The sequence below is a fragment of the Protomyctophum parallelum genome (assembly GCF_964188405.1).
Source record: "Protomyctophum parallelum genome assembly, chromosome: 18".
Taxonomy (NCBI): domain Eukaryota; kingdom Metazoa; phylum Chordata; class Actinopteri; order Myctophiformes; family Myctophidae; genus Protomyctophum; species Protomyctophum parallelum.
In genome coordinates, this window is record NC_139716.1 from 10,550,188 (window position 1) to 10,575,129 (window position 24,942).

At 42.9% G+C, this 24,942-nt stretch overlaps 1 protein-coding gene across 3 annotated transcripts in view; it reads left to right on the forward strand.

Moving 5' to 3' along the window:
* LOC310875304 (protein Dok-7-like) overlaps nt 1-24,942 on the forward strand; it is a 56,894-nt gene that overhangs the window by 1,964 nt on the left and 29,988 nt on the right. For all 3 annotated transcript variants that reach the window (XM_083788500.1, XM_083788499.1, XM_083788501.1), the window contains exons 3-7: nt 426-656; nt 3,945-4,145; nt 11,515-11,634; nt 18,822-18,923; nt 20,094-20,917. In XM_083788500.1, the coding sequence (XP_083644626.1) occupies nt 426-656; nt 3,945-4,145; nt 11,515-11,634; nt 18,822-18,923; nt 20,094-20,917 (1,478 nt within the window). The remainder of the gene's footprint in view (nt 1-425; nt 657-3,944; nt 4,146-11,514; nt 11,635-18,821; nt 18,924-20,093; nt 20,918-24,942) is intronic.

Sequence of the window (24,942 nt, forward strand, 5' to 3'; positions counted from 1 at the left end):
GAGCCTAAATTAGTAGGCTATAATTGCTAGTGTTGCAGCAACTTGTTTTCAAGCGGTCCTCGTGTAGCACAGTGGTTATCAGCAGGCCCAATTTCTTTCCAATATTTCTGCTGTGCACATTGTTCCAGTTTCTATGCTACCCTTAGTTAAATTGACTAAAGATTTAGCTTTATCAAGACTAGTATCAATTTACTAAATGTTTGTTTGAATACAATGACAGTGAAAACAGTATGTCCTCTCCATCCTGAAGGGCCGTTTATAACAATAACTATATCATTCACTTTGTAGAAGCTGTGGTGTGCCATCCACTTGACTTTGAACACAATTTTAAACGATATGCACGCACTGCCCGGCCCTTGACTCTTGTAACCTGCCTGGTTCTGCTGGTGTATAAACCTGTCTTCTCTCCTTTCTGACTCTTGCAGACTGTCTGGTTTTGCTGGTGTTTAAAGACAAGTCAGACAAAGCTCAGGGGCACCGGGAGAGGGGCAGCTTCACCTTGGAGGATATCTGCGGGCTGGAGACAGGGCAGTGGTTCGAGGGTGTGTGCCACACACTGGCTATCATCTGCCTGGCCCAGGCTACTCTGCTGGGCTTTGACAGCAAAGAGACTCTGCACGCCTGGGACATACGTATACGATACAGCCTCGGAGAAGGTGAGGTGGTGCTTTACGTGCACTAATGAACTAAGTTAATTTATCTCTGAGAGTGTATACACTACTATAGGGTCCGTTTTGTTATATTTTCTACACTCTGAGAGTTAAATTATAACTTTCATGATTATTTCACCAATGTGTCACAACATGTCAGAGTTATTATAGTGAGTTTTAATTGTTAAATAAATATTTCTAAATGTATTCTGTAAACGGTTTTGACTCTGGGATGTGGATTCAGCAGGTTGCTGCTGAGTCTGTTGAAACGTTTTTTTAATTGGACCTAAGATGCCATTGAAACTTTGAGAAACTTTCCAGCTTGTAGGCATTTCTAATAAAAAAAAAGTAATACTTGCAAACAACATAACAGCAGTGCAGCACTCTGATCCCTCCCTTGAGATATTGTCTCTGTCGGGCGGAAAAACCTCATATGTCAAAAACTGTTACTTTTCAGGATTCTAATTCAAAAGTAGCAGATCTCAAAATGCGCCACTTCACGCTGTGTTTCGAGCTTGTACATCTGCTATTGTTGATACTTTTGTGTAACTGCTGTAGTTTGAAGTAGGGCGTTCATTTATGGAAAAATATAAAAAGTGAAGATATGGAGATAAGAAACAGATATGCTAATAGGACACTGACAGGGTTGGAACAACTTCTCAATATAAAAGCAGCAGTAATAAAAACAAGTTGAGATCATAGACTGTAAAGAATATGGACAAAGCGTTCCCCGGGTCTAACATGAACGTAAAATGAAGCCTGTAATAATATGCTAATTCCTGATGTAAGTCGCCATCTTTGGTACCAGCTGGCCATTGGCTGGCTCCGTTTTGTATACCAGCTGGTCATTGGCTGCCCAGACAACGAGGCGGGACTTCCCCCCTTCTTCTCCGTTGGTTTTTATTTTGACTCGAGTGGGAGGGGAATCCCGATCATAGACTGTAATGGTAGCCACGCCCCTCAGAACATACGCGATGTTTTTTTTTCTTTATGGTCATTTTTTTAATTAATGGGACCATAATTTTCCAAAAAGAATATTATGACATTAGAAATGAGACTTTAAACTAGTGACTGGAAGAAGAAAGTATTCATGACCATGTTTATTAAGGTAATACAGTCTAGGTGAAGTTGGGCCAAAATACATGGGCCTCTATGGAGCTATGGGGCTTTTTGGGTCCGGTCCAGCGCCACAACAGGCCATTATATGAACTACCGATTTCAAATGAGGCTTCACGAAATATCTGGCTGACTGCCCCCCTGGTTGAGATGCACAACATTAACTGCACGTAACGCAGAAATGCATGTGTATAGTTTAGAGTAGACAAATGTTGCAGTGTCAGCTTTACATTGCTTCACAGCTCAACGAATTAACCACTTGAAGTATACTGACTCTCACATAATATAGCCCTCATTTACAAAAACTCTTGTTTGATATTTGTAGCGGTTACTAGTCTCTGTGGTTTGGGTCCTCATGATGTGTGGAGTCGTCCAATTGACATCACATGTGTGTGTGTGTGTGTGTGTGTGTGTGTGTGTGTGTGTGTGTGGGGAGGGGGGGTCTTGTCTGCATGCTTGCATGTGCGCTGGTATGGATGTGTGTGTGACTGTGTGCCTGTCTGTGCCATGCATGATGTTTACACGTGTGTGCGTTCCTTACACTAACACTGAAGAGTGGATTTTGGAGGCAGGCCAGGTCTACAGAAATGTCACCTGCCACCCGATAGACTGAGGGGCCACTGTGTGCGAATGCTTTTGTTCTGAACTGTGACACCATATGAATCTTTCTCAAACCGAGTGATGACAAGACAAGCTTGAGTGACATTTTGATTTTCCTTTTTTTTTATCACCTGCTACATTGGTTTCACCTGGCAGGTTTCCTGTCTGAAGCGGCTATGAAAATGACAGTGCCATGTGATCGATCGCGTTCGTTAATTGTGGCCCAAACATTATTATTCAATACTATTGTAGATGTTCTCTTCGCCCCCTTTTAAGATATTTCGACTCAACTATAAAGGTTTGTTGGCGAGAGCTTGAGGAGAGTTTGGTTCATCCTGATCCAATTGAGAGATCTGATCTATTCAAACATAACGAATAATCAATGCAAAGTTCGCTTTGGGCCAATCATTTCTCAGTTAGTAACAGTGTGGAGAGCGGCTGAAAAATTGCGCAAGATTGATTTGAAATGGAATTCGTTTTCACCCAGTGTTCAACAATGATGGTTTGCTTTTGGACAATTTGGAGGTTTTGTTTCCGTATTGTATGATTATTTATTAGAATCTAGTTATGGGACCTTGCTTGTCGATACTGTATGGAGGAATGACATACCAAATCTAGATCCAGATTGGAGCTGGGATACAGTGTGGTCTAATGTTGTCCTGTCTTCTAGGAATCCTGATCATCAACAAATTCATCTAAACTTTGTTCATAGGACATACTGTAACCCCCCGTAGATTGTGTGCTATGCAGATTTTAAATAATCACAACTGCACTTTCTGCACGTCAAACGCCAGGGGTGGGTGGGATTGTTTGTTTTTGTGTTCCTTGCTTTTGCTGTTATGTGTCGTTTTATATGTGTTTTGTTTTCTTTAAGTCATTCATGTTGTTAACGTGTATTATTGTGATTTTTGTCTTAAAACAAAAAACATTTGATAAAAAAAAAAATACTATTGTAGATGTTGATTTCCTCAAAAGTCAAAACCTCTTTAGCCACTAAATTAGATGATTCACTTCACTTCCGTTGTCTTGGTGTTCAAGAGAATGTTGTCATATTGCCCAGGCTCAGTTTAGTTGATAACTTTTGGATGACACTAATCTTAATTGTAAGGCGATGTGCCAGGATGTGCTGACTTGGCTAACAAGCTTGTTAACTTGAAAATCAGTTCTTGTCGGCAAGCGACACGTACTGCAGAGTATGGAATATAAACTAAGTTCTTAACACACATGCATGCACGCACCCCCACACGCACACAGGCACAGAATCCCAGAACAGCCTTTTCTTGTGTTGCTCATTAGCAGCAGTATTGACTCAATTACCCTGATATTTATGACGGGTTTTGATTGATTGCTCTGGGCTTTAGATCTGAGCCTTTTATGTTCCCAGAGACTCACTGATCTCATGCTCTGTTCTCAGCTTGTTTTTCATGCCTCTTATTATTACTGAATTAATGAATCAAGGCATGCTGGAGCAATCCGTTTTATGATGAAATAGTGTTCCCTTTATAGTTAATATATCTGTTGTCTTCATGGGGAGTTTGTTTAGCTTTCATTGGAAACTGGGTTTTTTTTCTCCCTCAGTTCACAGATTTATTGTTGGAGTACTACCAGGGACCAAGCTGGAGAGTGGACCTGCAAGTCTTCACTTGTGCAACAACCTCCTGGCTCTAGCCAGGGACACCCCCCCTGTCGTCACCGGCCATTGGAACCTCCCAGACCTACGGCGATATGGACCGGTACCGAATGGCTTTGTGTTTGAAGGGGGAACACGATGTGGTTACTGTAAGTCAATGAATGTTTATTCCATTAATGTTATTAATTATGCTACATTTGTTTGTTAAGTTTGAGCTTTATTGATCCTCCTCGTGCATGGGGGAAAATCAAGAGTAGCAGCAACTATAAGAGTGAAACACAGGAGAGAGAGAGAGAGAGATACTATATAATAACCCATTCTGACCTGAGATCAGATTCATACGAGGTTTCTGCCGGACACACACTGGTCTGATGAACCCATTCTGACCTGAGATCAGATTCTAGAAATGTCAGTCGCTCTTCGATTTTTCAAAAATAGCATTGTACATTGTACATTGTAGTGTAGGCATTTCAGACGTTAGAAAAAAACAACCACACTCAACACTCGCTGCTTGTTTTTAATGTCATTCTGGCTATACGTACTGTCACAGGGCCTGCCATCCTGCATGTCTACTGTACGTCTACTGTATCTCTGCTTCCGATATGTGTGATTAATTTGCTGACGTTTACAGTCAGAATACGATGGCAGACTGGCTGAACACTGAGTCCAGGGGTCAAAGTCGTACGATTTGTCACGCACGTTACCGCAGTGAAATTTGTTCTCCGCATTTGACCCATCTCTTGGAGCGGTGAGCCAAAGAGCGGTGAGCTGTGAGCGGTGAGCTGCAGCCCTGCCGCACTCGGGAATCATTTGATTAGTTGATTTGACCCCCCAATCCAACCCATTGATGCTGAGTGTCAAGCAGGGAGGGATTGGGTCCCATTTTTTACAGTCTTTGGTATGACCCGGCCGGGGATCGAAGTACCCCGACCTCCCAGTTTCAGGGCGGACACGCTAACCACAAGGCTGTTCTGGAAAGCTGTAGGTGGAGTGGTTGCAGCAGAGGTGGTTTTGTTCTTAACGGATGTTGTTTGCACAACATTCTATGTTATGTGTAACAGTTAGTTGCTGTTCTTAGTTGTTATAATGAAGGATGAATATTGTCTAGCCGCGAGTTTGATACCCCCGGCCTAGATTCTACCATAAGACCAACCAGGGAAATTCAGGTTTTGCTTTTTTTTATATTAGGCAGGCGTTCGAATATTTTGCTGCTTTTGTGGTCAACAAAATACATTTTGATTGCATACAGTCTATTGCAGTCCTTGAGGTCATTGGAATATGAAATGCATTGTTTCAACGCAAATTGATGGCCATGAGATTCAGAAAAACATGACGGAACCAACATTTCCAACTTGCATCGTTTCAAGTAGGCCAGTGCCCAATTGGGCACCGCTCTAGTCTTATCTATCTATAACCCATTCTGACCGGGCACCCATTTTGGTGTCGGCATCATGTTATGCTTTAGCTATTTAAAAATAGCAGATCTACAAGCTCATATCGCGCCACCGAGTGGCGCGATACGAGCTTGTAGGTCTGCTATTTTTTGAAAAATCGAAGAGCGACTGACATTTTTAGAATCTGATCTCAGGTCAGAATGGGTTAATCAGACCCAGTGTGTGTGCAGCGGAAACCTCGTATGAATCTGATCTCAGGTCAGAATGGGATAATTGCACCAAATCGCTGTGTGTGTACGTACTGTAATCCACGTAATTCGAGAACTGTTCGGCCCAACGACTTCAAATTCGACACACGCGTTCCACGCCCCCACAGTGCAGTGCCCGCAGTGTCTAGTCTAGTCGGACCACCGTGGTGATTTGAATTGAATTTATCATGTTGTTCCAACTGCACTTCTCAAGGCAGAGAACATAATGTGTCAAGGATCAGGATTAGAGGAATGGACTCAGTCAGTGTTTGTCTCACTTCAGTCTGCCCCGTTGAGCCGATCTCCCCCCCAGGCAGTCACAACCAGAGTTCTATGAAACATTAAAGGACAACTTTAGTTTTTTCAAACCAAGGTTCATGTTTTAGGTTGTTATTAGAGAAAGTAAAAGATGAGTGTTATTTTTTTTTCCATTTGCTGCTTTCTTTCGTTTTAGGGATTTTAGCTCTTTTTGACAGGGGGGCGGGGGCATTCGAGCATGGGGCTAAATATGTATTATTTTACAAAATATTATGCCGATTTATTTTTTCATTATTTACTATAGTCCTAATAAACCCCAGGAAATTTCATCTGGCCACAAAAGATCACGAGTTCTACTGAATGTGTCAAACTGACATATTGAGCCTATGACACACCTTACCTTCACATTCTGTAGATCCTGTGATTTTTTTGTGGCCAGATGTAATTTCCTGGGGTTTATTAGGACTATAGTAAATAATAAAAAAATTAATCGGCATAATATTTTGTAAAATAAAAATAATACATATTTAGCCCCATGCTCGAATGCCCCCGCCCCCCTATCAAAAACAGCTAAAATCCCAAAAATGAAAGAAAGCAGCAAATGAAAAAAAGATAACACTCATCTTTTAATTTCTCTAATAACAACCTAAAACATGAACCTTGGTTGAAAAAAACTAAAGTTGTCCTTTAAAGTGAGTCTTCAGTTTAGATGTATTTGTGTATGACATCAATAGGGGTTTGTTTCTTTGTACTGGTTGAACACATCTCTTGCGGCGTGAAATGCTGCTGCTGGGACATATTTGTTTCTCTTTAGCACAAACTCCAGTGGAGTACTGGAGTGCAGTACTATACCCACATGTACCCGCCAGAGCAGCGAGTATGGCTACATTAAGGTACAGCTCCAGTTTACATCTTGGAGTGAATATGAAAGCGTTAAATGGGAGACGGCAGACGAGCGCATGTCAACACCTGGATTGGGCATGATGACGACTTCGACGGGAGTGCCAGATAGCCCGGCGATATCACAGTGATGTGGAATACACGATGAGCCCTCTGGAAACATGACACTCAAGAATGTGACTTGTGATTTATTTAGCTTGAATTGGCCGTTGGCTTTGAGAAGCAGCTTAATATTAGCCACTTAAGCCCATTCTGACCTGAGATCAGATTCTAAAAATGTCTATTACATCCTGACAGTTTCATTATTAACCCATTCTGACCTGAGATCAGATTCTAAAAGTGTCTTCGATTTTTCAAAAATAGCAGACCTACAAGCTCGTATCGCGCCACTCGGTGGCGCGATATGAGCTTGTAGATCTGCTATTTTTCAATAGCTAAAGCATAACATGATGCCAACACCAGAATGGGTGCCCAGGGGTCCCTATTTTGGGCATGAACATTTTTACAAAATGTTCCAAATTTGATATAAAATAGAGTTCATTTAATGTAAAATAACAACAATAATATAAATAAAATGGATAAACGGGTGCAATTCTCATATTGGCCTGAATATAAGACTGTGTTTTGTTCGTGATATGTGCCCATGAAGACACGCCTCGATGTTTGTGAGCGGGGACGTGCACACATAAACATCAGAGGGTGCTTCAGCCCCTGCCCTTTATATTCGTCTGAACAACTGCCCTCAACCAGACGCAAATGCACATGCCCACTCCACTAGCTAAAGAGTGCTGGAAAGAATAGCTGCAAATAGCTGATCTACAAGCCCTCTTTATGGGATTCCAGCCAGCCCCTGCCTCTGTAGCACTCTCTGCACGTTCCTGTTTGTGAGTCTTGAAGGGTGTGCATTCCTGGGATATGTAATCCCAGCCCAGTACAGTTTATCCACAGCAGATGGAGAGCTGAGGGGAGAGTGTTACTGGTTAATGTATCAGCACTGTCACGGTGGCTTAACCCATTCTGACCTGAGATCAGATTCATACGAGGTTTCCACTGGACACACACTGGTCTGATGAACCCATTCTGACCTGAGATCAGATTCTAAAAATGTCAGTCGTTCTTCGATTTTTCAAAAAATAGCAGACCTACAAGCTCGTATCGCGCCACTCGGTGGCGCGATATGAGCTTGTAGATCTGCTATTTTTCAATAGGTAAAGCACGACATGATGCTAACACCAAAACGGGTGCCGTTCAGAATGGGTTAATAGCGTTGGTGTTCTACAGTATAATGATACCTGCATTAGTTATCCATATACTTTCACAAAAACACATTCGGAACCAGTGTTGTTTTCGTCGATTAAAAGTTAAAACTAAGACGAAGAATGTTCGACTACCTTTCTTCACTGACGAAATCTAAATGAAATCTAAGCTATGATGACTAAAACTAAATATATTGACAATTTCGTCAACAAATAAAAACTAAACTAAAATGTTAGGAAGGGACTAGTGGACAAGAGATCCACTCTGTTGCAGTGGATCATACATGGATCATTGCATGGTGAAAATAGCAGATCTACAAGCTCACAGCGCGTCGCAGCGCGTGCTTGTAGATCGGCTATTTTCAGCAAGTGTAAAATCAGCCATTACGACGGCATCAAGGCGCCGCCAAAATACATTTTAGTCTGTAGATTTAGTCGACTATAATCTTATGATATTTAGTCGACTAAAACTAGACTAACATTAAAAACATTCCGGGTGACTAAAATGTGACTAAAACTAAATTTAATTTAATTCCAAGGACTATGACTAAACAAAAATTGAAATTTGCTGCCAAAAACAGCACTGATTCAGACATTGGGTGGCTTTTTAGGAGTCCACAACACAGGGCCTCACGAGAACAGTCCAACTGTTCGCTGTAGGATTTTAGAGCACTCTGCTTTTTCATATCCAAGTGTGGTGGTGTCATCCTTAAAGGAGCATTCAGTGATTTGGAAAAAATCCCGGCCCACCCCGGTAACAAGATGTGCACATGCACACGCTCTACAGTGGGGGAAGTACAACAGACTAACAGCACGTACACCATGGCCCGCCCCACAATTATGATTGGAGGAAGGCCCCTCTCATCCTGATTGGATGAAGGCTTTGCCACCCAAAGCCCAAACCGAAACTAGGTTTTTTCTTTTACCCCAGGGGCTCACTGGGGACAGGGAGGAACTCCTTATATGGTCAGCACACTTTATAGTAGTAAAATAAGAGAAAATAACTAAATAAGTGATATTTGAATTAAGTGAAATCACTGAATATACCTTTAACCACGTACATACATCCTCAGTTCTTAGTGAAACAGACCTGAGTTGCAACTGTACTTGGTCTGGTCTTGTTTCCTTCTGCACCCACTCTCTTTACACAGAGATGGCAGAACTACTGCTATGTCTGGCGAATGTTCGCCACCCGAGAATAAGGGGCATGGGGTTTAAGTTGTTAATTACTTTGTAAAGAAATTATAAATAAAGAAGGCCAAACTTACCGCCCTCCTGCAGAAATTAGACTTCATTTACACCCTCCTACACACACTGCATGAGTCACTAGATCTTTTGTTGTCCCTGCTCCCATTGAAGCATTCCGAGAACCTGGTTGTTAATCAATTGTAATCACTTTTAATTAACAAACATCACTGTCGCTTTGTTTTGGCATCAAGGGTCTCTAAATCGATGCGGTCCTGTGGTTTAAATCAGTGGTTGTCAACCTTTTTAATATCAAGGTCCATTATTTATTTGGCATTTGCGCCACGGACCACCATTTTGATGATATTTTTAGCCTCTCAGAATATGTTGTTATTGTTTTGATAAGATTTGCGTTGATGAATTACCTTCATCATTCAATATCTCTAAAAGTTGAACCGGTACTGCTGTAGCTAGTATCCTTGAAAAAGTTAAGTTCGTGGCATTTCTTTTCTTATTTTGGTGTTAAAACTGACACACTGTCAAAGTTAGCATGGCTTGTTTTGATTCCTTTGATACAGCATCTGTATTATTATGTCTGTCATAATAAACCTCCCGCTTTCCCTCACCTGTTCTTTGTTTTTGTTGTAGCCCAAGGCTTCAGTAGCCTTGAGAAACAGCTGATGCCGCATGGGTGGGTGGGAGTTGGTTTTGATATATTATGTGACTTTTTACAGAAAACCTTTAAACCTAATACTTACATTTAAGCTTAATACTTTGTCATATGACAAAATGGCACACTTGATAGTCGTTAGTTGTTTTCATGTGGAAAATGTTCACGCCCAACATGGGGACATAATTGCTAATTTGGTAACAAGGCAACACTTATGTAGTTATGTATCTTATATTATGTTATTATCTTATATATTGACGGTTGTGCTGCCTTTTGTGTCTGAATTTCCCTCCTGCGATCAATATAGGTCTTGACTTATCTTTTATGTTTGGGCCAGAAAGAATGGTAAATGGCAACAATTATGACTTCCGTCTTGTTTGGTGTGCAGACCGTCAAGTGACCCAAACCTCTGATTGGTGGCCAGGGCAGCTGTGTGTGTGTGTGTGTGTGTGTGTGTGTGTGGAATCTGATTGAGGTCAGCCCCTAGCATGGGTGGTCTTATAGGCACAGGGTGACAACTTAAGGACTGTCTTCTTGGTGACAAACTGCTTTTTAGGGATCGACAACAGGTTGGAGTGGTGGTTGGGCACTTTGAGATAGGCCAAAGGTTTCAAGGGAGCAATGGCCATTAACCTTTTAAAGATTTACGACCGGAGGCAGGAAATATGTCGAACCCCAATGAAGGGCCTTTATTCCAGAAATCTTTATGTCCACAAACACACGGCCATTTATACTCCCCACCCTCAGGTGCTCATACCTGGCCTAATTCACATACAACTCCCCAATACAAAACCCAACAATATACATTATACCTATTGTCAAAGCCCCCTACAAACCCCACAATAAAACCAACAGACATCATGCACCCTGGGAGTAGGAGACGGGAGAAGACCAAGACTAAAATCGCCAACACTGTAGGCGGCCATTTTCAATTTCGTCAATAATTGTGTTAAAGATTATTTTGGGCACCCCTTGTAGGATGTCCAAGTCACATGCATGCCAAATTGTATGCTTTTTTTGGAGATTCTTTTGGTGTCTTTGTTGGAGTCAACTGTCAACAGTTTAGGTGGCCATTTTGATATGTTTTATTTTTTTGTGCACCGCTTCTGGGATGTTTTAGGATGACCCCCGAGGGACGTCTGTATCAAATTGTATCAAGCTTCTATCCGCCATGTAACGATTCCGACGAGAATAACATCCCCTACTATGATAGAACATGGTAGTCAAGGGAGCAATACCAATAACTCTAGTCATAACAGTTTAATGAAAAATCTAATCCACAATCACAAGAGACTGAAGAGACTGATACTTTGTGTGTGTGTGTGTGTGTGTGTGTGTGTGTGTGTGTGTGTGTGTGTGATAATTTCACCCCCCTCCCCATCTAATTATTGGACAGTATTGGGATGTTGCTAATCATTTTGTATTCATCCTTAGGGCCCCAAATCACATTTTAGAAACCATGAGTGTATTTCAAACAATGTTTTTAATTTGACAGCAGCAACTGCCTGTCATAATTTCACCCCCCTCCCTAAGTATTGGACAGTATTATTAAGATGTCTCACACGCTATAATCTATCTAATATAATGTCTCTGTCCGTCCATAACAGGGGCCGGTGTGTTCTTCCTGGCATCGGCGGATGGTGAGCAGATCAGCTTTCTGTTTGACTGCATCGTCAGGGGCATCTCTCCCTCCAGGGGCCCCTATGGACTGCAGCCAGTTCTGCCGGGTCAGTACCAGAGCTGTTTAATGCTGCTTTAGCTGCAAGGACTGCGTGGAACATTGACTGACCTGCAGAGATCTATACACACACACACATCAGGTTAGGGGATTTGTTGCCAGGAAGCCAGGGGTGAAACAATTATCTGTAATCGAATGTGCAATTGTATGTGCAAATTAATCCAGTTACAATGAAATCACACACTACGGCAGTCAGTTTAGGGACACAATTTTCAACTTCACCAAAAATCTTGTTTGTCTTGGTTCCATATAATGAAATAAAGGGTCATGTCTGACTACAAGATAAACATATTTAGCCATTTCTAGATGCCTGTTTGCACCAATTTTGGTGTCAGCATCATGTTATGCTTTAGCTATTGAAAAATAGCAGATCTACAAGCTCATATCGCGCCACCGAGTGGCGCGATACGAGCTTGTAGGTCTGCTATGTTTTGAAAAATCGAAGAACGACTGACATTTTTAGAATCTGATCTCAGGTCAGAATGGGTTGATCAGACCAGTGTGTGTCCAGTGGAAAACTCGTATGAATCTGATCTCAGGTCAGAATGGGTTAGATATGATGTAGTCTCGTCTGGTGTAGCCAGACAACTATTCCACAATCTCCGAATGCTATATAGAGTCCGGAACTACATCTCCCCGAAATCCGAGTAAGGAAGCTGCCTTTTCCGTTCACGGAAATATATTTTAAATTATATTCACGTTTTATTTAATGTCCTTTTCTGCTAAGCAGCAAGCTATATATGCTTTGATATATGATTTCTAATTATATTAGGATAAATTTGCATGACTATAAAGAGTGTGGGGAGGAGGCTCCACTTCCGCTTTTATATTTTACTCATGACAAGCTCTTCCGTTGATCCAGACTGTATGATGGAAGCATTTGGAAATTGCGAGAGACAACAGTCCGGTAACGTGAGACTAGATATGATGTGATGAGCATTTCTCTATTTTTGAGCATTTACATCATTTTGTACTTTGGAAAATCTCATGGTCTTGATTAATTCCATGGTTCTGTGGTCCATATCTGTGCTGATCACAACCATTTCATAGACTATATTTAACAACGTAATAACACATATATATATGACACCTGAATTTCCAGGGGGGGAATCAATAAAAGTCTATGGATATATCCATCTATCTAGTCTTTCTGACTGTTTACAACATGAATTAACTTGCTTAAAATATAAACAAGCACCTGTGTCCATCTGTGCTGTGCTCTAATGGGTTCGTCTATGCTCTCTGCTGGTCATAGCCCAGTTCATATACTGCATGATTTATAGTCGGTGACAGCTCCAGATATCACAGATACCAGAATACCAGATATGTGGAGACACTCCCCTCGGTGCATGTCTTTGAGACGTTCACACACATCATCATCATCATCATCATCATCATCACACACATCATCATCACATCATCAGGGATGGAGATCCCTGATGTCATCAATATTAACCTCATATATGGAGATCCCTGATGTCATCAACTCTAGACTCTACATCTGACCTCAAACCCTTAGATCTCCATATGTGGAGCTGACCTGTTCTGACATTCCATATGCTCATCTAATCCTTCCACAGACCTCTTCGATGTCTCCCTTTTGACGGATACCTGTCCATTTAAACTCTAGACGGGCCTGCCCCAAAGATATTAGTGCAGCCGCGCCCGGCAGCCGTCAACGGACCCGAAGTTTAAGTTCTTACCCCCAACATGCCCCCATACTGTCACCCAGGAGGATGCGTGCACGCGACCTCGCCCTCAGGCGTCTTACTGGTTTATCCCATTCTGACCTGAGATCAGATTCATACGAGGTTTCCGCCGGACACACACTGGTCTGATTAACCCATTCTGACCTGAGATCAGATTCTAAAAATGTCAGTCGTTCTTCGATTAAAAAAAAAATTAGCAGACCTACAAGCTCGTATCGCGCCACTCGGTGGCGCGATATGAGCTTGTAGATCTGCTATTTTTCAATAGCTAAAGCATAACATGATGCCAACACCAAAATGGGTGCCCGGTCAGAATGGGTTATTCAGTTCATTGTATTTTTTTTTATCAATTCTGATTAATGTTCTCATACAAATGCAGAATTTCTGCCAGCACCACGAAATACCAGGGTCTTCAATTTGCTGCTATTGAAACTATTAGAACATGTAAACTAGAGCACTGTAAAAAACAGAAAATCCTAAAACAAAACAAAAATCCTGACTATACAATACGTTATGCTTGTATCTCTCCAACCACTCTACTTTGTGTGTGTGTGTGTGTGTGTGAGCGCATAATATATTATAAACTATAATTTGGAGAACAGATGAATATGATACGTAGAAAGTCTGCTACGGCGCATGGTTATGTCTGCAGTTCTTATCAGCTTGAATACAGTATTTTTAATAACCTATAATGCACTCATTGTCTTATTCAATCCTATTCCTGCATATCTCGACTAGATACTCTCTCACACTGCGTATATTATCTAACGGGACAAAAATATGAATAATAAAAACTAAATTATGATGGAATTAGTCATGTGTGATCTAATTTAATTGTCCAGATGCGAGAGGCCACATGATGCACATAATAAGCAATACGCAACAAAACAAGACGTTTTCCCCCACTAGCTCATTTAGCCCGAAGACTTATATTCCAGACTTGCATTTCTCATTCTTATCAGACAATGTGAAAAGTGCTGCCGTGGTGAGACTGGGGGTTGGCAGCTGTGTGCTTTGTGGGTATTCTTGTTTTTTTCTCACATGGCTGTGCCCTATCAGAAGTTGAGCTACTCCTCCTATTATTGTTGGCGCGGTAGGAGAATAAATAGCAGTTGGGGGGAGAGAGAGAGAGAGAGAGAGAGAGAGAGGTCAAAGTTACGGTTCACATGAGCAGAGCACCCAAACCCTTCTAATCACTCTGAGCATGTTTGTAACCTCACCCACAGGATTCCACTGTCCCACCCCCACCACCCAACTCATGTACACTTTTTCATGTTCCTCTCCCTCCAGTTTCCTCTCACTCTCTCTCTCTCTCTCTCTCTCTCTCTCTCTCTCTCTCTCTCTATCCCTTTGTTAGTCAGCTCTTGTCCCCCACTCTGTCTCCCACTCGGCACTCTAAACTGAAACTGTCCGTCTCCTTCTCTTTTCATCTCTATTTTGTTAACCCCGCTTTGTTATCTCCAGCTCCTCTTGTCATTTCATTTGCGTCACTCATTCGTCGCCTCGTTCACATACCTCTCCTCACTCCCTCTCTCCCCCCCTCTGTGCCCCAGCGCGCCCACATTATTATCAACAACCATCTCTGTGTTTCCATACGGGCAGCGGTGGACAGAGCACCTAATCCCAGAGGACTACAAAATATAGATAACTCCTCCTGTTTTACATTTAAATATTTTCTAGAAGGTTTTAGGCATTTTTCACTACTAGCCCTTACCCGTTGTGAGATATTTGCCCCCCCCCCCCCTTGTGGCCGTGGGGTGTACTGCGCCCGGGTGCGTTTGTAATTGACTAATAAATTAATTAATAATCATTAATGTGTCAAATTGAAAAACGTTACGCCCTCCATATTCATATGGTCAATGCCTGTGTGAGTGTGGGAGTGATTGGTGCAGGCGGTGAGGAGCTACGGCAGTCACAGTGACACACAGACACACACGCAGACAGACATTGTTAGAATTATAGTATGATGATGATGATATGTATATATATATTGAAATATGGCTGAAGTGGTTAATTCATAAGTCCTAGAAATGCAGTGGAGTAATAGTTACAATATTTGTCTTTGAAATGTACTACAGTGAAAGTCACAAGTATCCAAAATTACAAATACTCAAGTAAAGTACAGATACTCAAAATATGTATTTAAGTACAGTAATCTACAAGAGCAGATCTACAAGATCTACAAGCTCATAGCGCGCCACCGAGTGGCGCTCTACGAGCTTGTAGGTCTGCTATTTTTGAAAAATCGTGAAAAAAGGTTCTGGGGGGTCCCTGAACTACATATTTTGAGATGGAAGTCCGTGGCCCAATAGAGATAATTCTGGGGGTCCTTGACATGAAAAAGGTTGAGCACCACTGACATAGAAACATGGGGTTTTCAGGGGGAAAAAATGATTTAGAAGCCTTTTTTTTAACCGACCTCAGTCTAAAATGGGTTAATTTAAAAGAAAGGGCACACGGTTCTCTTACATCAGTCAGTGCCGTGATTGCATGACGTCCTTAACAACCTTAGCCAATTAAGCACTACTTCTTCAAATAATGAAGACGACGACATCGTCGTCTTGCATGCAGTGCCACATGCAGCTCACTCGTTATTTTAAAGAAAGGCTCAAAGGTTTGATAATGTTCACCTACCGACATAACCCCAAATAGGGATGCCAGGTTTGAAAGTGGTTAAAGGATCACTTTTCAACTTCTCTTCCTATAATTGGTCCTCACTAATGTTCATGATAAAATAGCAAAACATATTCTACTCGGTCTTTGTCTCATAGAAACTCGGTCTTTGTCTCATAGGTTCAGAAACCCGTCCACCAGTGACATCATCGATGGGGAATCCAAGCTAATAGAAACTGCAGGCTTTCTTTTTCCTGAAAAGTTGCAATGCGGTAATGGGAGCCGTCGTTCTCACGATAATAAAAATCTTGTTTCAAAATATTCTGCCTGTCACTGGTGGACGTGTGTCTGAACTGCCCACACAGCCCTCCTATGAGACACAGACCGAGTATTAAAAAAAAATGGTCGTGTTTTATCATGAACATTAGTGAGGACCAATTATATGAAGAGATGTTGAAAAGTGGTGAAGTGGTCCTTTAAGTGTTTGCAGATGGCCGAGAGGTAATGTTTACTCGCGCCATATTATCCCTAGAAGACACGGGATAAGATCAGACAAATCGATGCCGCCCAGCGGCGCTCTCTAGCAGCTGACCTTGGTAGTCCAGGCCAGGGGACGTGGTCTTCACCCGCCCGCGGCAACGTTGCATACCGGCTGGGGGCATGTGGTCAGACTAATAATAAGCACGGTGGTTGTTGCACAAACACTGCAAGGTGTTCCCCTGTGTGACCCCCCCTTCTCTGCCCTTCCAACCCGGCCGCTAACGCTAACACAACGCCTTGCACACAGGGGGGCGCCGACACCACGCCACCTCCCTCTACTCTGGAGGACCTCTGTCACGTGACCGCGTCGCTGGCCCAGAATATGGTTTCCAAGAGAAAAACACTTGTTACGACGGGGAAGTGTAAATTAACCTTCGGCTAACTACAGCACGACTAATTTTATCCGTGATGATGTTGTGCGTTGTGTGTACGTACGGCACAAAGACCTGGCACCCCCCAAATGGTGTGGCGGTATTTGCGGGTCACGGTATGTGTGCAGCGGCATGTTTTCACAGCTGTCTCTGTTGTCACCGCGGGCTACAGATTCAGGCTCGGGCTGCGTCACTCCAATAGATCCCGTGTTCTCGGTGACGTCAGCGCCTGGTTTGACCGCCTCACTTCACTGACGTTCCTCTTTGATTAACGGGCTTTGAAGCAATAATTACAATTTACAAACGAGATTGTCAATTTGTCAGAAGGAGCCGTCCGTTGTTGCCCCCTGTGCAAAATTAAGACGAGAAGATTTTCAATTATTTGTGTCGTCTGCAGTGGTTCCCTAAATGCTATGCTGGGGTACACTGGCGTCAAGCAGGGACGTGCAAAAAATAGCAGATCTACAAGCTCATATCGCGCCACCGAGTGGCGCGATACGAGCTTGTAGGTCTGCTATTTTTTGAAAAATCGAAGAACGACTGACATTTTTAGAATCTGATCTCAGGTCATAATTGGTTAATCAGACCAGTGTGTGTCCAGTGGAAACCTCGTATGAATCTGATCTCAGGTCAGAATGGGTTAGAAATGCAAATGCCCTCCTCTCCTTTCCATGCCATACCGGAAGGCAGCATTTCGGGAGAATTGTTTTTTTTTTCTCCTGCATTTTTGCATTGAACTAATTTGTTTCGTTGTGTCGTTACACCTGCATCTCCAGTAGATAAAGAGTGCTGGGTTGCACCCTGAAAATAGCTGATCTACGAGCTCTGCGTTGTGAGCTTGTAGATCTGCTATTTTGGGCCAAAAGGGCCCTCTTATGGGATTTCAGCCCCTGCCCCTCTAACACTTATCTGCACGTGCCTGGTGTCAAGTCTAGGTGTGCCTTGAGATTTTGTGACAACCACGCGCACCAATGCGCATGCATAAAAATGAGTGGCAAAGTGAGTTTAATGACGTTGTTTAACCCATTCTGACCTGAGATCAGATTCATACGAGGTTTCCGCCGGACACACACTGGTCCGATGAACCCATTCTGACCTGAGATCAGATTCTAAAAAATGTCAGTCGCTCTTCGATTTTTCAAAAATAGCAGACCTACAAGCTCGTATCGTGCCACTCGGTGGCGTGATATGAGCTTGTAGATCTGCTATTTTCACTCAGTAGCCGTTTCCTGCATAACTTCCCGGGTATGATCATGACGATGTCACGTGCATACACCCTCTATAGCTACAAAAAGTTAAATTAAATTATATTCAGTAATTTGTGCGCACCCATTTAAATATATTTTCAACCTGGTGTCCCTATTTTGGTTTTGTCATTATAAGCAAATATAAATTAAAATGTTTTGAGGACCTTGTTTCCTTTTTATATAGTCACAGTGTAGAGAGAGAGAAAGGGAAAACGGAGGCCAGATCCACACGAGAACCAGAGAACCACCGTAACCACTCGCGCCCGATATTTGGCTTTTTCATTTTTAATTTGTTATTTAGTAAACTAAAATGTGTACGTAATAAGAGTGATGACATGTTTTACAGAGGCTTTGTTTTGCCTCTGTGCCTTGGGCACAAAAAGTTTGAAAACAAAAATAGATAAACCTTTAAATCTGCGAGATTGTCTAATTAATCGTAGGAATTGTAGCTTATCCTCCTCATTACACACACATCACTGTGGATAAGCTCGTCAGCCCCAGGGTTCCTCGTGGGGGCTCGTCGAGCAGTTCGGTCGGGCGCTCCTCACGAGCCTCATGCACAGGACGTTATTCTCGAAATAACCGTGTTGGAAATGCAACGTGTGTGTCTCAATGTTTCTATACAAACGATAAGGTCTATAGATGGAGGCGTATATATATATATCAATGCTCATAACTATGTGCTTTCTCTGACAGATCCCTGCAGTGCCAACAAGGCACATTCAGAGGAGAGGGCCAACCATGAGGCCCAGGAGCTGGAGAAACGACTGAGCATGCTGTCTCACCGAAGCAGCACAGGTGGGGCCTCGGCCAGGATGTAATGCCCTCCATCTACCCCCACACTAGGTTCTCTGACCCCCACAGACCCCACATTATGTTCTTTGACCCCCACAGACCCCTAATTGTAAACACAAGTAAGACGCGCAAACGCGGGAAGCGAACGCAGCTCGTAAATGGCAATAACAACAATTAGAATGAATGACATACTTTTTTAAGGTTTTCTTTTTAAAGTTCTCTTTTTTGTGTTTTTTTAAGATTTTATTTTTAAGTTAAGTTTTTTGAAGTTAAGTGTTTTTAAAGTTTTTTTTTAAGTTATGTTTTTTGTGTTTTTTTAAGATTTTATTTTTAAGTTAAGTTTTTTGAAGTTAAGTGTTTTTAAAGTTTTTTCTTTTTCATTTTAAGTTAAGTTTTTTTTTTTAAGTTAAAGTTTTTGTTAAGTTAACGTGTGTGTGTGTGTGTGTGTGTGTGTGTGTTTTGTGTGATGCAGCTGCGCCCTCTGGTGGCGGGCGGGTGGTGTCACAGCGGGACAGACAGAGACAGACACACAGACAGACATGATCTGCAGGGTCTCATAGTTAGTGCTCATTGCGTTCGCAATGATTCAGAGCAGGAGACCATTGTTGGGACCTGAGTTCTCTTTAGCTGTCTACTGCGATAAGGCAGTTGAAGACACAATGGCTTGTTTTCCACGCATATCATCCGGAAGTGTCAGCGATTCTTTATTTTATTTATTTTTATTGACTTTTAACAACACTGTTGTTTTTAACCCATTTTGACCTGAGATCGGATTCTAAAAATGTCTTCTACATCCTGACATGTTTCTATGTCAGTCGTTCTTCGATTTTTCAAAAATAGCAGACCTACAAGCTCGTAGCGCGCCACTCGGTGGCTTGTAGATCTGCTATTTTTCAATAGCTAAAGCATAACATAATGCTAACACCAAAATGGGTTAACTTGAGTTTGCAAATGTAATACTATCCACACGCTTGATTTAGGGTGTTTATTGTGTGGTGAATAGCAGTGGGAGACATGGCTGACAAGTAACAGGCATACGGAAATTATAGGCTGTTCACATGAACCCTCGAATCCCTATTCTCGGGTGAACATTTGGCAAAAATAGCAGATCAGATAGCAGATAGTAATGTTGATTGACTTGTTAAACAGTGTTGTTCATGTTCTCTTTGGCAGCCCTATCGGTGTACAACCCGTGCTTGGCAGGAGACGACCGCAGCATCTCGGGCTCCTCTGACACCTCTGACACAACAACCCACTCGGACTGCAGCATTGGCAGCCGGCTGGCCGTTTGGCCGGACCCAGCCACCGGCCCCCCCTCTGGCCCCTCGATAGACCATGTTGGTCAGACGGGGCCCAAAGTGGCTTCGCAGAGCAGCACAGAGAAACTCTGCATCATCGGCCAGGGAAGTGGATGCCGCGCTGCTTCCAAGGCCCCGCGTCAACTCCAGGAGATCGGTCGCCAGAGCTCGTCTGACAGCGGGATAGCCACGTCGGGAAGCCACTCGTCTTACACTGGGAGCTTCTCCTCCTACACAGACAGTCTGGATATTGCCCCCGGGGAGGATTTCGGCTCTATATTGACCTTGCCCCCTCACTTGGCTGCAGACCTGAGCCCCTGTACCTGCCCGCCAGTTCCGGGACACGAATACCAAGTGCCCACATCGCTCAGGTACCTCTACGACACGCCCAGGAACGTGTTCCAGGAGGGGAGTGGAGGCGTCGCCAAAGAGACTGAACCCCACGCGGCGACTAAAGACTCCTCTGAGCCGTCAGAGGGCGGTGACTGTTGCCCGGCTGTTACCGGGGGCTCCCCGCCGGACACTGCTGAAACACAGCCGACTGCTGGACCCCCGCAAGAACCGTCGGAGGAAAATGGGAAAAGCAAAGTGGCGCCCTCTTGCGACGGCCACCATCCGGACTCCTGCCGGATTTGCAGCTCTCTCACACCTGCCTCGAAAACCATATTCACGATCTGCTCGGCCTGTGGAGGATTTAAGGTACAGTTTAAAACGGTATCATCCCGTCATTCTATGTCTTAATAATGCATGCATATTGTTTTCAAACTTTGGCTTCAATCAATCCACTGATGACTAAGTATTGGTCTCTGCTATTTCATAGCAGTACTTTTTTTTTTTTTTTTAAGATATTTTTTTGCGGCTTACGCCTTTTATTGATTTTTTAAGGGACAGACAGTAGGCTGACAGGAAACGGGAGAGAGATGGGGGGATGACATGCAGTAAAGGCCGTGTCGGGTCCGGGAGTCGAACCCGCGGCACACTGCGACTGGATTACCAGTCCGGTGCCCAGACCGTTACGCTACGGCCTGGGCCCATAGCAGTACTTTGAGCTTCACAAAAGGGTTATCCTTTAACTCATGGTTATTGTAAAAGGTTATTCTTTCTATAGAGAAGATAAAGCACATCTCAATGCCTATATTCAGGCCAGGTGCTGGATGTCAGGAATCAACACAAACATCAAAGGAGAGGAAAGAACATGAGACTTACTTTATTTAAAGGTATATTCAGTGATTTCACTCAAAAAACCTTAGGTTTCGTTTTTGGCTGTGGGACCCAGCCTTTCGTCCAATCAGGATAGAGAGTCAAAAACGAAACCTAAGGTTTTTTGACCCCCAGGGGTTAACTGGGGACAGGGAGGAACTCCTTATATGGCCAGCACACTCTATAGTAGGGAGGATTATCACAACAAAACAAAAAAATAAGTGATATTTGAATTAAGTGAAATCACTGAATATACCTTTAACCCATTCTGAACGGGCACCCATTTTGGTGTTGGCATCATGTTATGCTTTAGCTATTTAAAAATAGCAGATCTACAAGCTCATATCGCGCCACCGAGTGGTGCGATACGAGCTTGTAGGTCTGCTATTTTTGAAAAATTGAAGAGCGACTGACATTTTTAGAATCTGATCTCAGGTCAGCATGGGTTCATCAGGACCTGTGTGTGTCCGGCGGAAACCTCGTATGAATCTGATCTCAGGTCAGAATGGGTTAAGGCAAAAGAAATGCTACTTTTCGACCCACTAGGCTAGGTCTTCATCATCAGGCAAAATCATTTTGCTCTAGAAACTAGTGTGCGGATGTTTTTTCCTCTTTATTATCAACTTTATCCACACACTGTGCGTTACTTTCATTCACCAATTCACACACATTCATAACATGAAAGAAGAGGATCCAAGGCTACTCTGTTCCAGTGAGGTGAAAAAAGCCTTATTCATTGAAGAGTTTAAGGCATGGCAAAGAATATTACAAAAAGGACGCGTTTCGGCATTCAGCCTTCTTCAGCGTCCCTGAACTGGAATAGAGTGCCTTGGATCCTCTTCTTTCATGTTATGATTTAACCTCGCCAACGAGCACCTGTATTCACACACATTCACACTGGTGGTGTTCTACTTCTGTTCTACTTCTGTTCTACTTCTTCCGTGTTCCGACTTTACTTTCTGACACCATGTAATGGATTGAACACCTTTTATATTATGTTAGGTGACTTCACTTACAACATTATAGCAGGCAACTATACAGACCGGTACATATCATAATAGTATCTGTTGATCTTTACGACACTGCCGTTAAATGTAGACTGCCAGCTACGGGTGCCCGTGAGACACAAATTTAACGAAGCTCGCGAGTCAGTTCAGTCAGACAACCTCAAGGGGGTTCATGCCATGCTCAAAGTCGCATACTATACTCAAGGGGTTAACATGCTGCATTACTATGTGGGCGTATAAGGGTGTGCAAGTCTCACATGTCATTCGCCGATGCGGCAGTCAGCTGACCAATCGGGCAGGCTACTTAAGCTCACTAGACTCCATGCTCTTCCTGCCTTCCTCTGCTCATGGTTCACGGTTGTATGTGATGTTTTCTCCCACCACCACCCCAGCACCACCAATATATAAATATTGGTTACCGTAATTTCCGGACTATAAGGCGCACCTGAATATAAGCCGCACCAGCCAAATTTAGGGAAAATCCCAAATATGTACGTATACAAGCCGCACCGGACTATAAGCCGCAGGTGGCCCCCTAGTGGCCGTTACGTTAGCTCAGAGCCTTAGATGGCTCTGCGTTAGCTGTAAAAATCCATAGATAAGCCGCACCGTTGTATAAGCCGCAGGGTTCAAATCATGGGTAAAAAGTTGCGGCTTATAGTCCGGAAATTACGGTAATCTATATCAATAATATGACACAGGCAACCATGCGAAGCACCAACATGCTCATCAGGAGCATGTTGTATAGGGCTCTTTCAGCCCTATATGCTTTTCTGGGCATAGAGGGCGGAAAAAAACCACAGCTGGAAATCGACGCCGACTTCCTATTCGTTCACCAACCCATGAGCCCGCTCCCCTCCTCCTCCCCTTCCCCTCCCCTCCCCTCCCCAGCGCAATGTAGCGGAGAACACTGACGTCACCAAATATGGGAGGGAAGTCCACCTGCAGTGCACTGTTATTGGGTTAGCTAAATACAAGGTTCACTCCCACAGTACTGTAAACTCCTATGACACTTTTCAACAAAACGCCTGCAGTTTCCGAGGCTACTGGTTCTTTACTCAAGGACACCTTGACACGAAGTGAAGCAGAGCTGCAGGGGATCGAACCGGGACTGGTTGTGGGCAGCTTGTGTGCCACAGCTGGGTGCTCCGAAAGCGTTTTACGACTGCAGACTCGGCAAACGACACTTTGATACCGGGGGTCGAAACGGTTTTGTCGCTGAGTTTGCACAGTAAAACTTTTCGGAGCGCCAAGCTGCCGACGTTTCCTTTCTGTTGATGAGTTCCTTTTGTTCCAGCACCAGGGACAGACAGATATGGATGTGCATAATAACACTGGCCTCATTACTGTATAACCCATTCTGACCTGAGATCAGATTCTATAAATGTCTTCTATTCGATTTTTCAAAAAATAGCAGATCTGCTATTTTTAAATAGCTAAAGCATAACATGATGCTGACACCAAAATGGGTTCCCGTTCAGAATGGTATAATCTGTTCTGTAGCTAGCTCTAAATAATGACCTATGTGAGTGAGATCTCTCCCCCCCCCCCCCCCCCCAAAAAAAAAAAAAAAACGCAACCCTCGACTACCAATATTTACAAGTAACTTTGTAAATTATCAAGCCCAAAAGTCTAAGCACCGCCAGCCTTTACTTGGTTGGTTGGCCTTGTTTCTGTGAAGTGGTGCTGCTTTACCCTTGACTGATATTGATTGGACTTAATTTAGATGTAGTAATTGTTTAGAACTTGTTTTTCTCCCCGCTGTCTAGACTTCTTGAGGCTAATTAATTTCCATGCACTCCTTGCACTTGCAATTCCCCCCCCCCCCCCCCCCTTCTCCTTTTAGCTATGATTTGTGAGAGAACATCAAATTATTGACATCAACAGGTTTCAAGCTAACACTACATTTTATGCATAGTACATGTGCATAAAATGTTCTTGAATGGACCTCATTTAGTTTGTTTTGCTTCTTTGCATTTGGATATTGCTCAGTTTTTCATTAACCCATTCTGAACGGGAACCCCTTTTGGTGTTTTATGCATTATGTTGTACTTTAGCTATTGAAAAATAGCAGATGTACAAGCTCATAGCGCGGCACCGAGTGCCGCACTACGATCTTGTAGATCTGCTATTTTTGAAAAATCGTGAAAATGTGGCGCAAATCTTTGAATATATATTTTCTTCAGAGCGAACACTTTTTAACTCAAGTCTTTGCTTCTGGGGCGTTCCTGGAACAACATATTTTCAGATGGGGGTCCGCGGCCAAATATAGATAATTCTGGGTCTCCTTGACGTGAAAAAGGTTGAGCACCACTGGCATAGAAACAGGTTTTTCCAAAAACTGTTTTCTTTTAGAATCGTCCTCTGGTCTAAATGGATTAAAGGATTGGACATAAAACTGTCGATGGTTTGATGATGATTGATTTATTTGATTGAATAATTAATAAACATTTGAAGCATATTATTGAATAATATATATATATTATAATAATTATTAAATATATTATTATTATTATT